Source organism: Xenopus laevis, chromosome 3L, assembly GCF_017654675.1.
Source record: "Xenopus laevis strain J_2021 chromosome 3L, Xenopus_laevis_v10.1, whole genome shotgun sequence".
Classification (NCBI taxonomy): Eukaryota; Metazoa; Chordata; class Amphibia; order Anura; family Pipidae; genus Xenopus; species Xenopus laevis.
The window spans coordinates 53,665,812-53,682,927 of NC_054375.1; the positions used below are offsets into that span (position 1 = coordinate 53,665,812).

General features: G+C 39.5%; 1 protein-coding gene across 5 annotated transcripts in view; it reads right to left on the minus strand.

Annotated features, from left to right (window-relative positions):
- nsd1.L (nuclear receptor binding SET domain protein 1 L homeolog) overlaps positions 1-10,156 on the minus strand; it is a 43,493-nt gene extending 33,337 nt beyond the window's left edge. Inside the window, exons 1-2 of one of the 5 annotated variants that reach the window (XM_018252238.2) lie at positions 9,014-10,156; positions 7,210-8,147 (exon numbers count right to left, since the gene is read on the minus strand). In XM_018252238.2, coding sequence (XP_018107727.1) covers positions 7,210-8,130 — 921 coding nt within the window. In that variant the 5' untranslated portion in view covers positions 8,131-8,147; positions 9,014-10,156. Of the gene's footprint in view, positions 1-7,209; positions 8,148-8,398; positions 8,538-8,563; positions 8,892-9,013 lie in introns of those variants that run through there. The other 4 variants (XM_018252235.2, XM_018252242.2, XM_018252240.2 and 1 more) reach the window with 4 other exon arrangements.
- Positions 10,157-17,116: the final 6,960 nt, after the last annotated feature.

Below are 17,116 nucleotides of genomic sequence, written 5' to 3' on the forward strand. Positions count from 1 at the left end.
CCTCTATGCCCAGGCCATAGAGGAGGGGCCGAAAATATTTTGATTGACAGCGGAGATGATTAAATGAGTTTACAACAGCTATGAATGCTTTAATAAAAAACAGAAATTGGATTTTCGGGTCGGCACTATTCGATCAAATATTAGGTCGACTTTTTCCATAAATAACCTCCCATTCAAGTTGTGAGTACATTAGAATTTATTACCGTTAAAAAACAATTCACAAATTCAAAAATCGACCTTTGATAAATAACCCCCTAATGTCATTACACTTTTTTTTTATTAATTAAAAAAATTCAATGTAGCAAAACCTTATTATTTTCAATTTTAAAGTAGTGAATCTGGGTTATGTTTCTATCCTTCCTCACTTCACTCCTCTTCCTTCGCACACAAGGCATAGGGGGTTATTTATCAAATATCGAATTTTAGAGGTTTGTGAGCTTTTTTAAGACTTTGGATGAAATCACGACTCGAATGGTTTTTAATTTGAAAGAAAACTCAAATGTAAAAGTGAAGTTGGGTGAAAAAAAAAAGACTTGAATCATTCGAGTTTTCGGGCAAAACACTCTGAAAAAAACTCAAACATAAAGGCTAATAACATCTTCAAATGGTTCAAGGGACCGCTGCCATTGTCTTCTACATGACAGGTTTTTAGATGGTTTATTTCGGATTCAAGCTATTTACAGCTTTGTGGTAAAACATTCAAGTTTTTTTTTTTTTTAAACCCGAAAAATCTAATTTTTCCTAAAAAAATTCCCTCTAAAACTATTTTTTTTGTGGAAAACATAACTTGACCTTTGATAAATAACCCCCATTATCTCCCATTGGCGTATTTCAGCAATTGAAGAAGCAAGCAAAACGGACACTGCCTTCAATGTGAATTCTTGTCACAGTCCTCGTGCTGGTATTTTTAGGGCAAATATCAATAATTTTCTAGGTATTTTATCAGTGAATCAAAAAAACAAGCACCATGCAAAGAAGTATGCAACGCAGATGCAACAACGGCATAATTTTTTGGATTTAGATAAACACCATGTACTTTATTTACTGTATATGGCTGAAATGACAATAAAATCTACTTGACTTGACCAAATTATTCACAATATATGTGGACTAATGTCAGAATGAACACCAATTCTAATTTGCATATTCAAACCTGCACAAAATCAAAACACAGCATCAATGATTAAAAATAAAACGGTCAACTTCAAATCCAGTGAATATAATTCACTTGAATTTCAGGTTTTGCCAAATACTAGGAATCTGGCTGTATCTGAATTCGGCCAAGTGAAAAAATGCCTGGATTCATGCAAATCCCACAGTTGGTACATTCCTAGTAAATAGACAAGTGTACACCTTCATAACCTTTCTGCAACAAACTTGCTAGGCATTGAATCATATGGCACCCATATGCAGAGTAGTAGGTTAAATCTATCAACATACATAGAGCTGGCAGTCAATCTCACCCATAAACAAACAATTGTAACCATATAGAGACAGACAAGCTTTTGGTACTATAGATAATGTTACTGATGCAAGACATAAAACCTTTGGGATTGGGAAGGTAAAAAGTAAAAAATAGTCCGGGATCTTGCGCTCAAAACAATCAATTAATGACATATATAGGTTTGATTCCCCACAGGGCACAAAGTACATAAAGCTTCTAGTTATTTACCAAAAATGATAGGAGAATGCAGCCAACTACCTCTATAACAGTTGCACATTAATAAGTACATGTTCCTCAGCAAGTCCGTCAAACACCATCAGCACCTGCCATAGGAAGAGATCCCACTATTTTCTTAAACGGATCCGGTCATTGGAAGAAAAAAAAAGAATTCTGCACTGAAATCCATTTCTCAAAAGAGCAAACAGATTTTTTTATATTTAATTTTGAAATCTAACATGGGGATAGACCAGGGGTCAGCAACCTTTACTATCAGAAGAGCCATTCTGCCCCGACTTCCACTAAAGAAAAATAGTCTGGTGCCGCAAAACATAACACAGCATATAAACTCTTAAAAGAATACAACAAACAGAAGTGCAGTGTGTATGTGTACACACTTTGAAATAAATTAAACACTGAATAGCCCTATTAAATGCTAGTGTCCTCATCTGTATAATGTGACTTCTGTTTCTGAAGCTGCATGCTGAATTTCCCTCTCTTGTCTTGTGTGTGTGACCGCGGTAAGGACCATGATGAATCATCTTGCTGCTGCTTGGTCTTGCCTGTCACTCCTGGGACGTCTATACAGCCCTTGCACCTGCTGGCGGCTGTTAGTTTACCACGGTCGCACACTGAAGAAGCAGACAGCAAGTGTGAGGGCTGTATAGACGACGTGACAGATAAAGCCGCAAGACAGAGCCGCAGCAAGCAGGATGAAGAGCCGCATGAGGCTCCGGAGCTGCGGGTTGGCTAGACATATTGTCGTTTTCCAAGCTGCCCCAGTCATGTGACTTGTGCTCTGATAAACTTCAGTCACTCTTTACTGCTGCACTGCAAATTGGAGTGATACCACTCCCCCCCCAGCAGCCTAACAATAGAACAATTGGAAGGTAACCAGATAGCAGCTCCCTGACACATGATAACAGCTCCCTGGTACATATAAGAACAGCACTCAATAGTAAAGTCCAGGTTCCACTGAGACACATTCAGTTACATTGAGTAGGAGAAACAACAGCCTGCCAGAAAGCAGTTCCATCCTAAAGTGCTGGCTCTTTCTGAAAGCACATGATCAGGCAAAATTACCCGAGATGGCTGCCAACACACCAATATTACAGCTAAAAAATACACTTGCTGGTCCAGGAATGCAATTTTATATTGTAGTGTTTATTATTTGCAGTATAAACAGTGTAATTTAGAAATAAAAACTACATCATAAAAATCATGACCGAATCCCTTTAAGAAATAGTGATGGGTGATCAAGGATGTTTTCGGGCACTGCAGTCAAAATGCCATCTGTGCCGTATCGAAGGGTTTCTTTTTAAATCGAAAAAGTGATGAGCTACTGCACTGGTTTTCTCACTGGCTTTGTTAAAATGTGGTAAAACAATAGCTGGCTCTCGCACACCCAGTGTAGAGATGCGAAGTCTGGTGCTCAGTGGTAGAGGTTCGGCCACCTCACAGTAGAATCCAATAGGAAAGAAATCCACGGCACACAGGCTGCTGCAAGCAAGGAACCCCTTGCACGTTTAATGAGGAAGTGAGCAACGTTTCGGGGTCACACCCCTTTGTCAGGCTTGACAAAGGGGTGTGACCCCGAAACGTTGCTCACTTCCGCATTAAACGTGCAAGGGGTTCCTTGCTTGCAGCAGCCTGTGTGCCGTGGATTTCTTTCCTATTTGTTAAAATGTGACAATGATTATGAAAACACTGTATCCAGAAAGAATGTGAGGACCTCCAATAATAAAGAAACAAATATATAAAAAGTAGAAAAATGTATTAGGACATAAGACCTAATGCGTTTCGTGCCTATTGGGGCACTTACTCATAGGAGGTCCTCACATTCTTTCTGGATACAGTGTTTTGGATTTTGCGCCTTGGGACTGAGGTGAACTGTGAGTGAATCCTCCGTTATTCATTCAATAACAATTTTGTATTTTTTTTGATTTATCAATTATTTTTTGAGTGGTACTATTTATATTTTCCTTAATGTGGCAGTAGCACAAACTCTGTCTTTATAATGATTATGAAAAGTCAAGTCAATTTGTATACCATCACACTGCTGTTAAAAGTATAGAAAACCAAAAAAAATTAAGTTAGACTGTTCCAATGCAATCAATATATATAAAATTAGGGCTTGCCATTTTCATATAAACATTTTTAGCTCAAAGTAAATAATACATCTGAATACCAGAGACCAGAAACAGAGGGCTTATCTAAATCAGGGGAATCTCTAGTTTGTCAACTCACTCTCTTTATCATGATACAATTGACAGCATTTTGTGAAAGGCTTAGGCAGCATGGAGAAATAAAGTGGATAGGTTAGAGGGCATGGCATCAGCTATACAATAAACACATCCTTATTATAGAGGAAGAAAGCACAGCAACTTATGAAAGTGGAGGTTGGAGATGTGTAAGCTGAACATCAATTGCAACATTGCAAGCATCCACTTAGTGATTACAAGTACACAAAAGGAAGACACACAACAGCCTATTCAATCCTGTATGAAACCACAGTAACTGCAGTCAAAGTAGATCACAATAATGACGACAAATAAAGGTATGCCATTTTGATCCAGAGATTGACCACCACGGAGCTCATATGATTTGAGCACATATACAGCAGGAACTGCCTCAAATGCCTTTGCATTGTAGTTTTTAGAATTCTCCTGGATAACTGCAGATGTAAGTAACTATGGTTATTGCCAAAACTGAGCAAAAATTGCTACTACGTGACACAGGGCCTCAATGTCAAGCTATTTAAATATATATATAGAAATGTTCAACTAATAAAGCAAACAGTTCAGAATGCATCTGGATTTCTTAGCTGCCAGACAAACATTAAAGGGGTTGTTGAACTTCCAACACTTTTTTTCAGTTCAGCTGGTTTCAGATAGTTCAGCAGAAATAAAGACTTTTCCAATTACTTTCTATTTTTTATTTGGGACTGTTTTTCCAAAATTGAAGTGGCAGTAATTTTTTCTCCTTTCTAAAGTTGCGCTGGGAAGGGGGTCGCAGACTGTCTAAGCTGTTCCAAATTGATACATTTAGTTGATACATTTCTTATCTTTGTCCCTGCTGAGGAGAATCTGTGGGTTTTATTAAAAGCAGCTGTTAGAATTGATACAATAGTTGCTAATATTCCAGAGAAATTAGAAATGTATCCACTAATGTAGCAAAATTGTAACAGCGCAGAATCTGCACCCGAGTTACTGAGCTGCCAGACTGAAACACCAGAGACAGGAACTTTAAACGCTAATCTTAGTTTTGAAAAAACAAAAAAAAAATAAAAAATGGAAAGCAATTGGTAAAAAAATGCTTTATTTCTGGAGAACAACCTAAAACGTATTTGGAAGGTGAACAAAGCCCTTTTGAAGTAACTTCAATTTGAGAACAGTCGCAAATAAAAAAAATATATAAAATATATAGAAGGCAATTGAAAAAAAGTCTTTATATCTGGTGTACTATCTGAAACTGGCCATAGAAGCAAAGATCCGATCGTACGAGTCATCATACGATCGGACTTTCCCATCTCCTGACCTGCCACTAACCATTCCGATCAAATAATGTACAAAATAACAGATCAGCCAATGTTCTGCCCCTGACAGCAATCGTACGATATCTATGTCCAACAAGAACTAGTGACAGTCTCCCTCTGAAAATCGTACGATCGGCAATACACGCAGAGATATTATCGGCAGCCGACAGAAATCTTTTAACCTGTCCGATCGACCAAACAACCAATCTCCGCCTGGACGAAAAATGTTGCGAATCTCCACACACGGTCCGAAAATCTGATCTTTGCGTCTATGGCCAGCTTCAGTTGTTTATGCAAAGTTTTTATCACAGTGTTCGTCTATGCATAAAGAAATCTAGAATTGTGATGTCCGATATTTTGTGCCAACTTTCACGTTTAGGGCTTAGACTATAACAGAGTGATATTTTACAAAGATATATCTAGGACGTTCCTAGGCATACCAGGTCCTATATCTACAAAAATCTTGTGGAGGGCCACAAACATTCCATAGCCCTGCAGGTGGAGAGCCGTGACTTGAAAGATGCATGAAACGCACAAACTTTTCTGACCGACTAAGAAAGCTTCATCATATTTTCAGTAAGATCGATTTTAAAAATAAAGGGAATCTACAGATAATGTGCGTGTTCCCCCTTTATAAAACATTAATTTGGTTGGTGTGTAGATTCAGATGGAGCCACAAGTAATATAAATAATGAATCTCAAATCTCATAACTGTGTAAACAGATAATAAATAATAAAATAAGTACAATTTCCTGGTCTAGCGTCAAAGATCTTAAGAAAAGAGCTGCAGGTGGTGTTGATTCCACTACAGTTCTAGAGTGATTTCCTTCTAATATTTGAAATGAATGAGAACAGTATTGTATGTATAACTGGTGTAAACAAAACCTTATTTACCCTCAATGACATCACTCTTGTTAAAGTGGAACTGAAACAAGCCACTCTCTTTACTCATACAAAGTTTTATAACTACAGGTACTATTAACAACAAGGCCCAGAGTAGCATCTTCCTATGTAAAACTAGAAACAAAAAAAGCAGAGCAGTAAACCTTAAATATCTTGATTTGCTAATTTGTCGACGCATATAAACAAGTTGATGTGTTAGATGTACATTTACTTATACAAAGTGTCTAATTTATACATACACACAAAGGCCTGCAACATAATGATATCCAATGCATTCCGTGCATACCAAACATAGAATGCAATGGTCTTTTTGGTGGTGGTTGAAAACAACCACCAACCTTAAAGTGGTGGTTCACCTTATAGTCAACCTTTAGTATGTTATAGAATGGCAAATTCTAAACAACTTTTCAATTGGTCTTTATTATTTATTTTCTATAATTTATAGTTTTTTAATTTTTTGCCTTTTTCTTCTGAATCTTTCTATCTTTTAAATGGGGGTCACTGTCTAAAAAACAAATGCTCTGTAAGGTTACAAATATACTGTTCTTTCTATTCAGGACATCTCCAATTCATATTCCAGTCTCTTACTCATCAATGAATGTTTGCTAGGGTCATTTGGATTAGATTGCTGAAATTGCAAACTGGAGAGTTGATAAATAAAAAGCTAAATAACTCAAAAAAAGACAAATAAAAAATGAAAACCAATTGCAAATTGTCTCAGAATATCAGTCTCTACATCATACTAAACGTTAACTCAAAGGTGAACATCCCCTTTTAGTGCACAGACTAATCGACAAACTGACGGATGTCCACGGTACAAAGACACCAGTCAGCATCCAATCAGCATGCATTTTTGTGTATATGTATAGCCAGCTTAAAAAAGACTTAGCAGCTGCTAAGATTTACTGTTTTGTGGCCCAATGGGACACAACAATGTAAACTAAACAAAAGCATTTCTATGAAGATGGCAACATGTGTGAGAAAAAAGGGCTTTGTATAAGTGTATATTTCCTTTTGAACTTGATAATTAAGATGGGGGCAAAAATATTCAACTAGAAATAAATCCTCACTTTGAAAGCAAGGCAAGCACCTCAGACACCTGCTAACCCACCCAAGATTTGCTTACAAATTGTAATCTTGATGGAACTGGAGATAGCTCATTATGTGATTCCAAATCATCTAGTTCTTCTTCTTCTACAGATACGGATTCATCATCAGTGTGTTCCACTGTTGGCAGTCCTTGGTCACTTATCCTGCCATCTAACTGTAAAATTGTACTGTGATCCAATTCCCCATGAGCGACATTTTCTGGAGTAGTATTAATGGGTGCACCGTTTGGAATTTCAGCATCCTGAATCATTGATAAAAAAGACGTTTTCGTGTTTAAATTTTCATTTTCCATTGGGTCCTCTCCATTGCTAGTCCAACCAAGTGGAACTAAATCCCCTAATTCTGATGCAAACTGAGGTGTAGGGTTTATTTTAGATTGATTCTCCCCAATATTTTGCTCCACTGGTGGCTGTTGCCCATACACTGGCACATCGAAACCTGGCCCAGCGAGACTGTAATTCAACTGTTCTGTACCATAATGTGGCTCATCCATTTCAATGTGACAATAAGAATCATAAGGATGCATCCCATTTTTTAAATTTTTGGGTTTCACGATGAGGTCTTGAGAGAATGGACGAGCAGATTCTGGGCGACTGGCATGAACTCTTGGCTCATTTGTAGTAAAAAAGTAGGACTGTGGATTTGGTTGTGATCCATTGGCCTCCATGTTTTGAGATCCATTCATGCCTTCGATGTTTATCATGGAGGCCAGATCCTGGAGTCTGCGCAGAGGAATGTAGTGGGAGGGGGGATCCTGCCCATAACCCGATTTGCCACTTTGTGTGGGTGAGCTCAGCGGAATGCTACACCCATTTGGTAGTTCCAAAACTCCCCTGTCCCCTGTGCACGGTTTGCTTTTGACATTGGGATCCGCTGAGTTGTAATAGCCTGGAGTACTCCTTAGTTCACAGGCTTCATCCATCCTGCGCAGGCATTAACCTGTCAATACAGGATGGATTAGAATAAGGAATAAATACAAATAAATATATGAGTAAGATGAAAACATGTTGAAACATATATTTGAGATGTAGTACAGTGCTGTGGGATATTTTGCTGCTTTATAAATACACAGTAATTACATTTTATATAGAGACACATTAAAGGACTGAAGTGTAAATGTTGGCTTAGGCCCTACTTGGTGATGTAAAACAAAGCCAGACCCAATAACCACTTATAAATTCTTCCGCTACCGGCCAAAATGGCAGCAGTCAGAGGCCTAATAAACGTGTAGGCAAATGTCTGGCTCTGCCGGTGCAGACACTGGAGCACAGTCTCTCTTTGGCCGTGGAGCATACCATGAACTATGAGGGGGGGGGACACACATGGAACGGGTCTCATCCGCACAACTGTCTAACCTGCGACCCCATCAGCTGCCTGTGAATCACGGCTCTCCCGTCGGCAGACTCTGAATAATGGGAATTGAAGTTTAAACACAACTGCAAGGACTGTATTGTTGCAAGAGAAGTTAATCAGATATGCCGGCTTTGTCCCTGTATGTATGCACATGTATCACTGGCCAATAAATGCATCCCTCTACGTGTAATGGAACAAGCCCATTCAACCCCACACACGTATAACATAAAGCTACAAATAAGAAATCTGAATGCAAACAGTTGGAGGTCACCGGCAGCAAAACAAGGGAGTCCGAAAACGGTAACCTATAGGTTAGAGAGGAAAACGACGAATATGGCTCCCCCTGCCCACCCCATGCATGATCCACCGGTGCAGTGCAGTAGAATGGGGACAGGTGACTCCATCCGTGCAGAGCAGGGGGGTTAAAGTTTGCAAGCTGTCCAACAACCCACCGGCCTTACCGTGCGCCTGCCCCTCATCACACTGCGCTAGGCCTGGAGCCCGCGGCGGTCTCTGCACTACCTCCCCCCGCCGCACAGCACGCAGCGGGCTATGCTGCCTCTTTCCCTTGCTGGAGGAGGCGTGCGGAGTCTGAGTGGGGGAGGGGTACCTTCAGGAGGAGGGTGTGCTGCTGCTGGTGGGGGTAGTTAGGTAGTGGGGGGATGCTATAGTGCAGGGGTGCTATAGAAAGGGCAAGGAAGGACGGGTATGTGCCGGGTTTGGTAGGGGATTTTGCCAGGCAAGCTCACACGTCCTTCCAGCTGTTGGGCTTCCACTCCAGACAGCCAATAGGATGTTGGGACATGTAGTTCTGCAGCAGCTGGAGTGTCACCGTGCAGAGTCCCTTGAGGGTATTAAAGTGGTCTGGCATAGATTGCAGTTGGTTGGCGGGGGTGCAGATGACGCAAGAGTCTCTGAGTACTACAAAGTACCGACGGACAGGACAGCCTCGGTGTTCTGTTATCTGATAACACTGAGAGAAGTCCATTTCCCCTAGCATTGGGGAAAACCTGTAAAGAGGCGCAACACTCTGTACACTGTATTGCAAAGGTCTCCAGATGGCAGCTTCCCTCCCCCTCTAATTCAGTGTCCCTGTCACATACAAGGAGCACGGCCCTCGCGCCTCCATTTTAGTTCTTCTGCAGTCCCCTCTCCCTAACACAGGGCGCCCTTTAAACGTAACCAACGTTCCCTCATCCTGTCGTATAAGCCAAGCAATGGTATTAAATATAGGGTTGCCATTATCTCCCGTCAAAAAAAATGGCCCAGCTGGTACACGTGAGGCAGACTATTGACAATGTCAAAATGGCGTCCCGGGCGCGGCCTGGACTCCTTCCGCCAGCCTTAGCCTGGGCCTTAATTGGGAGGCGCACGGCGGCCTGCTCGCTATTAGTGAGATAAGGCGCCAGTATTAGTAATGGAACATGCCCTGCGTGTTAGAAGACATTAGCAGCTCTCAAAGGAAAACACGCTTAGGCAAGGAGCTCTATAGCTCGGAACTTGCTTTTGCTGTTTGGTTAGTCATGGCTGGAACCGCTCAGCGGCCTCATAATCATGTCATGGTCATGGACTAAACTGAACCGGGCTCCCTCACTAATCCCGCCTCGTTATACTGAAGAATGAAAATTCATTACACCACCACCACTGTGTGATCATGTGTTTTGTACAGAAAAGTCGAACACACCTCATGCTCTCTACTTTGTGCTTGGCCGCCTACAGGAAGCCTGGGGAAATGCCGGCCATAAAGTTAGGCCTTGTTAGAAGGGGAAACACCAGTTTATACGGGAAATCTATCAATCCCGGCTTATTATTATTTATATAGCGAATACATATTATTAGTTTATATGTTATTCGTGTCAGGCCCTAGTGTAGCTTATCAAATCCACACACACTATGATAACTTCTGTCTGGAGCTAATTAACTTGCCTTGTAACTAGGGTTGACACCTTCTCTGGAAAAAAAATACCGGCCTTCCTATATTTTTATCTGTTTTCCCTATTAATGACATTGGGAACAGCCATTAACCCTACATGTGACAGTGTGACTTTTGGAGTGTGGTACCAGAGTATTTGATGGAAATCTAAATACGCGTGGGGAGGTCATATATGAGCTCAATGCAGATAGTGCACACTATTCATCATGACAGACTGGACAGGCAATCTCTGCAAGTATCCTCAAGTGAAAGGAGTGTGTCCCTAATTTTAAGGAACTTCCCTGAATTTCATTTTTTAACCCTAACAATGTCAGTTTGTGGGAATGGCTTAGCCCAGGAATGTCAAACTGGTGTTTGAGGTCATTAATTTAGCAATTAAGTTACGAGTTCTGATGATGGTGTTGTTTCAGGGCTGGGGGGGGGGGGGGGTTATAATTGCTAAAACTGTAAAAATCCCAACAAGTTAGGCCAACCAAAAATATGAGCTATTGAAACAGCATAATATTCATTTTGTCGCTTCAAGAGTAGATCATTTTGTGTACTCCCTTATTTACCATAGTATTACTTCTCTATTGTGTATATGGTCCCTATTTCTATAGGTGTGACTAGGGTTGCCACCTTTTAAAAAAATCTCTACCGGCCTGTGGAGGTGGCGGGAATAAAAGTGTGGGCCCTGCCGTCAAAGGCGATTAGGGGGCGGAGCCACTGTGCAAGATTGGCTGGATGGGTCGTGACGTCAAAGGGGGCCACATCGTGCGTTTGGCCTCAAGCCGGCAGCAAAAAGGTTTGTTTTTACCAGGCTGGGGGCAGGCCACAGGCTTTTGTTTGTTGTATTACAAATTTACTGGCAGCTACATTGCCGGTAAATTTGTAATACCGGCCCCGGTTTTGGCAGGTGTTTTACCGGCTAGACCGGTAAAATACCGGCCGGGTGGCAACACTAGGTGTGACCCAATAAACTCTGTTCATATCTGGCCATAGACAGTCAATGTAACAATCTACAACTAAGTAGGAAAATTACAAATCAGATGATGTTCTGGCCATTAATTGACAGCAATCTTATGAAAGTTATGTCAGAGAAATAGTAGAGACACTCACGCATTGATATCATCAGTATACAAGGCAATACAATCCTCTCACCTGTCTGATCGACTAAATGACAGATTATTCTGACTCCACATGTGGCCTGAAATTGTACAAGACTATATCTTTAATTTAAAGGTGAACAACCCTGCTCCCGGGGGGCCTGGGCTGCTTCCTCAGTAAGGGGGTCCACAGGTGAAAAATGGAAAAATTTGTGGGGGACAACACAGGCCCCCAAAGTTATGCCACAGGTCTGCTTAACAGGGGTTGATCACCTTTTAATTGTCTTTTAGTATGATGTAGAGCAGTGGTCCCCAACCAGTAGCTCGCGAGCAACATGTTGCTCTCCAACCCCTTGGATGTTGCTCCCAGTGGTCTAAAAACAGGTGATTATTTTTGAATTCCAGGCTTGGAGGCAAGTTTTACTTAAAACCAGGTAGTAAAAACCAGGTGTACAGCTATACAGAGCCTCAATGTAGGTTGATAATCCACATAGGGGCTATTAAATGTTCTATCACAGCCCTTATTTGGCACCCCAAGAACATTTTTCATGCTTGTTTTGCTCCACAACTCCTTTTACTTCTGAATGTTGCTCACGGGTTCAAAAGGTTGGGGATCCCTGATGTAGAGAGTAATATTCTGAGACGATTTGCAATTGGTTTTCATTATTTGTGATTTTTGAGTTATTTAACTCTTTTTTCAGAAGCTCTCCAGTTTGCAGTTTAAGCTATCTGGTTGCTAGTGTCCAAATTAACCTAGCAACCATGCATTGATTTGAATAGGAGACTGGAATATGAACAGGAGAGGACCTGAATAAAAACATGAGTAATAAAAAGTAGCAAGAACTCTAAAAAAAGTAGCAATAACTATAACTGCGTAGCTTTACAGAGCATTTGTTTTTAGATGGGGTCAGTGACCCCTCCATTTGAAAGCTGAAAAGAGACAGAAGACAAAGGCAAATTATTTAAAAACTATAAAAAATAAATTATGAAGACCAATTGTAAAGTTGCTTAGAATTGGCCATTCTATAACATACTAAAATTATCTTAAAGGTGAATCACCCCTTTAAGTGAAGACAGCACATCATGGTCTGCAGTTGTAAAATTAAAGGAGAAGGAAAGCTACAGAGGCATTTTATTGCCAATAGATTAGCTGCAATAGGGCAAGCTAGAATCCTATATTTATTCTGTAGAATGTTTTACCATACCTGAGTAAAAAGCTCTAGAAACGCTCTGTTTGTTTAGAATAGGAGCTGTAGTATTAATGGGGTGTGACATCACTTCCTGCCTGAGTCTCTCCCTGCTCTGGGCTCAGATTACAGTAGAGAAGGGAGGGGTGGGGGGAGAGGAGCAAACTGAGCATGCTCTTGCCCAGGGCAATGAGGTTTAAGCTGAAGGCAGGAAGTCTGATACAGAAGCCCATGTTTACACAATAGAAGGAAAGAAATGCAGTGTTTCTTTTGACAGGGGACTCAGAGCAACATTACTTTGGGGGTTTACTGGTATATTTAGATGGACCTTTCTGATAAGGCTTACTTAGTTTTAACCTTTCTTTCTCCTTTAAATACACAACATTATAGTGAGAACAACACCAATTCCTCAAGCCACTGCTTTACAAATCCCAATTGAAAGTACCCAGCAGGCTGATATGTAACTGATTGTGAACAATACTGGGATGATTTGATCTATTAGTCACTTATTCCAGATCTGGTAGATCATGATCTGCCTTTTGGGCACCTGACTTAGAAGTTTAAAACTGACAATCTGCTCAAAGGACTTCTTACAATGATCTTATAGCTGGCAATGACTTCTCACTGTCTGCTCTCTATTTTTACAACTGTGCTGCTATAAATGGCATGCCCTAAAAATAATTTCCAAATATTGGAAAATATGCAGTGGAGTTGCAGTCTGCAGACACTTGTAAAACCACAAAAGTGAAATCTTTCATTCTGTGCCTCAATATGGATTCTGTTTAGGTAAAAAGCAACTTTTCAAACCAGGTCAGATAATAGCGCTCCTCCAGCACAATCCTGAATTGGAATATTTTTTTTTTCCTTCCAAAGAGCAAACATATTTTACAGTTATGTATTGCTTTGTAGCTGCATTTATTTCATATGTAATTCCACTGCGCCACCTATAGGTGATATAGGATTATGTCAAACTGTATAGTGGTACAAAACATTATAGATAATTAGACAATGTCAAAATGACAGTTCTCATATAATGCACATTTTATAGTTATACCTAAAGCATTTGTTAATCCTTACAGTGTTTTGGATTCTGGAAAATAAATCAATTTGGACATTCCACAGAATTAAGTCTAATTTATTAAATATGGGACAGCTTTCTTGTCACAGGGTTTTTAAAGGGGAATTAACACACTACACATATACCATATCAGTTGCTTGCTTTCAAGGTATACTTTTGTTAACCTATTATATATTTGTACAAATGTGCTATGTTTTTTTGCCATGCTGGAGGATCAGATTTCCTATATTTATGTATGTTTTACCTGCTTGGGTTTTCCCTGGGTACTCCAGTTTTCTCTTATACTTACAATATAGACAGTGATCCCCAACCAGTAGCTCGTGAGCAACATGTTACTCTCCAACCCCTTGGATGTTGCTCCCAGTGGCCTCAAAGTAGCTGCTTATTTTTGAATTCCAGGCTTGGAGGCAAATTTTGGTTGCATAAAAAACAGATGTACTGCCAAACAGAGCCTCAATGTAGGGTGACAATCAGGTCTGGACTGAGAATGAAAATGGGCCATGGCATTTCAGGTACACAGAGGCCCAATCAGCCCCCACCAGCCCACTAAATACTGACTTTCTATGGCACCTTATAGCAGCCCCTCTGGCATTTGCCAGAACCCACAGATTGCCAGTCCGGGCCTGGTGACAATCCACATAGGGGCTACTAAATGGTCAATCACAGCCTTTATTTGGCAGGCCAAGAAAATTTTTCATGCTAGTGTTGCTCCCCAACTCCTTTTACTTCTGAATGTTGCTCAAAAGGTTGGGGATCCCTAATACAGATTGTAAGCTCCACAATGGCAGGGATTGATGTGAGTGATGAATGATCTGCCATAAGCGCTGCAGTGATATATAACACATAATAAAAATGTAAATATTCTAAGTTCTCATCAAAGGACATGTAAACCCCTTCCCACAAAAATGTAACTAATTAAATTTTTAACAATAACTAAATCATTTTTGTCCAAAAAAACGCACAGATGCATACCAGCCTTGTAGTTTATTAAAATGTTTTTTTTGTGACATTTTGCATCTTTCTTATGCAATAAATAATTTTGGACCTTTAAAAATGCATACAAATATTAATCATATTAAAAACTGAATATTTATAGATATAAAGGGGCTAACAATGTATGATCATAGTGCCCTCAACTGGTTGATTCTTGTAAAAGCATATGACAACGAGGGACCTAAAAATAAGTAGAAACATCAGGTCAGATTCAACAGAAAACAAACCAAAACTCAAGTCCTTTGACACGAAACACGTTAGATGTAAATCCCCTCCTTTATCATTTTTAAAAGCGCATAAATAAAGCTGATACATTGATATTAATCTTACCAGACTCCAAGAATGCTTTGATCAGCGCTCCGCAGCGGTAACAGTGGTTTGATAAACCAAAACTCATGCCTGAGAAACACAAAGTCTGATGTGCCCATTGGTTTAAACTGACCTCAGCAGGTTAGCTCCTGAATATCTCTTTAAAAAAAACGCAGACAAGAAAATGTGAAAAAAAATGAATACATTTATAAATATTATTTTATTTACCTTTTATTAATCATCCCCATAGAAACAGATTTCTTAGTATCACTCATCTGTGTTCCAGAAAGCAATACAACTCGGGTTTGTTCTGCGTTTGGCCTGTGCAGATACAAATTTCTTACAAATACAAAATGAGTAAATATGTTTTTCTACTTCAAACTAAACACAAGTAATGAACAATAGTGCTGGAATAAACAAAAGAATTGCTAAAAATCAAATAAAGCTATGCAAAACTACACTTAGGGACAAATTTACTAAGGGTCTTGTTGTGTTTTCTCACTTCACATAGGTGAGTGTAATCAAATTATAGACCTGAGTTCTCTGCAGGTTAGTGTTCATTAAAGAACCAATATAATATAAACAAACACCAGAGGGACAGGGAAAGTAGAGGACTTTAGGACCCTGTACACTCCAAGCTAACCAGTTCAGATGAAATTATTAGATAGAGTTCGTGAAAAATAACTTAAAACGTAACTTTTAATCCAAATAAGGCAGGTGGCATAGGTGGACGGTGGGCAACTAGCTCCCACTTGTTCCCCATGTAGCTAGGTAGAATTTTCGCTGGGGAATGACTGGAACATGACTGGAACATGGCAGACACTTTAATACTTTAGTAGTCAGGCTGCAAAGAGAACGCTGACTACACTGTTTGTCCATCGATCTATCCTATGCCTGGTTTTTAAATGTATGTATTTTTAGGGACACGGTCCTGGACTTCCATATAGATTTATTGGAGTCAGTCTCGGCATTGTCTGTATGGGTGCGGGTGTGCTTTTACTTATTTGGATTAAAAGTTACGTTTTAAGTTATTTTTCACGAACTCTATCTAATAATTTCATCTGAACTGGTTAGCTTGTTGTGTTTTCCAAGAAAAATTAGTTTTCAAGGGTATTTTTGAGTCAAAAATAGATTTTTAGGTTAAAAAAACTCACATTTTTAGAGTTTATATCTCGGTCAATTCTAGTTTTCGGTTTGTTAATTCCAACTTCATTGATTCAAGTTTTTCACATTCGAGTTGTGAGTTCATTCAAGGTCTAAAAAAGTTAGCATAGCTCTAAAATTTGACCTTTGATAAATAACCCCCTAAATGTAGCTTTTTTATGAAAGTTCAAAAATCGCCTCAAATATTTCAATGTGCAGCAGGTTACGGTATCTCCCACAATTCCATTCATACCAAGATAAAACGTTGTAAAAATGAATTCCAGGGGCCTTCTAAAGAGTTTGATGCGCAATATGCATAGATTTACCAAAGTATGTGGCATGTACCGACTCCATACATGACACTCATGACACTCTGGCTGAAAAATATAAGATGTGTATTATGTGTCATAAGACCCCTTAACAGTATGACAACCCTGGAAAACTATGTATTTTTGGAAAGTACATATTCTCATAAATACAAAATGGGTAAATATTTATTTCTACTTCAATGTACAAAGCTATGCTAAATGCAAGTAACAAACAATAAAATATGACAAACAATATGCTATAAAATAATTTAAAACCAAATACAATGACACAATTCATTAATTTAATATTGGATCCAACAGATTAATAAGTGGCCAAATTACCTGATCCACTAGTTAAGCTAAATAAAGAAACAAAGGGCAAAAAGACACGTAATGGTCTATAAATGGGTGGAAAAAGCAAGGGAAAAAATTACCTTTGTGTGTGTTGTACACGTGCTTTGTATGGGTGCACGTGTGTCAGGTCTAGACTGAAATTCCAAATAGGCCCTGGCATTTCAG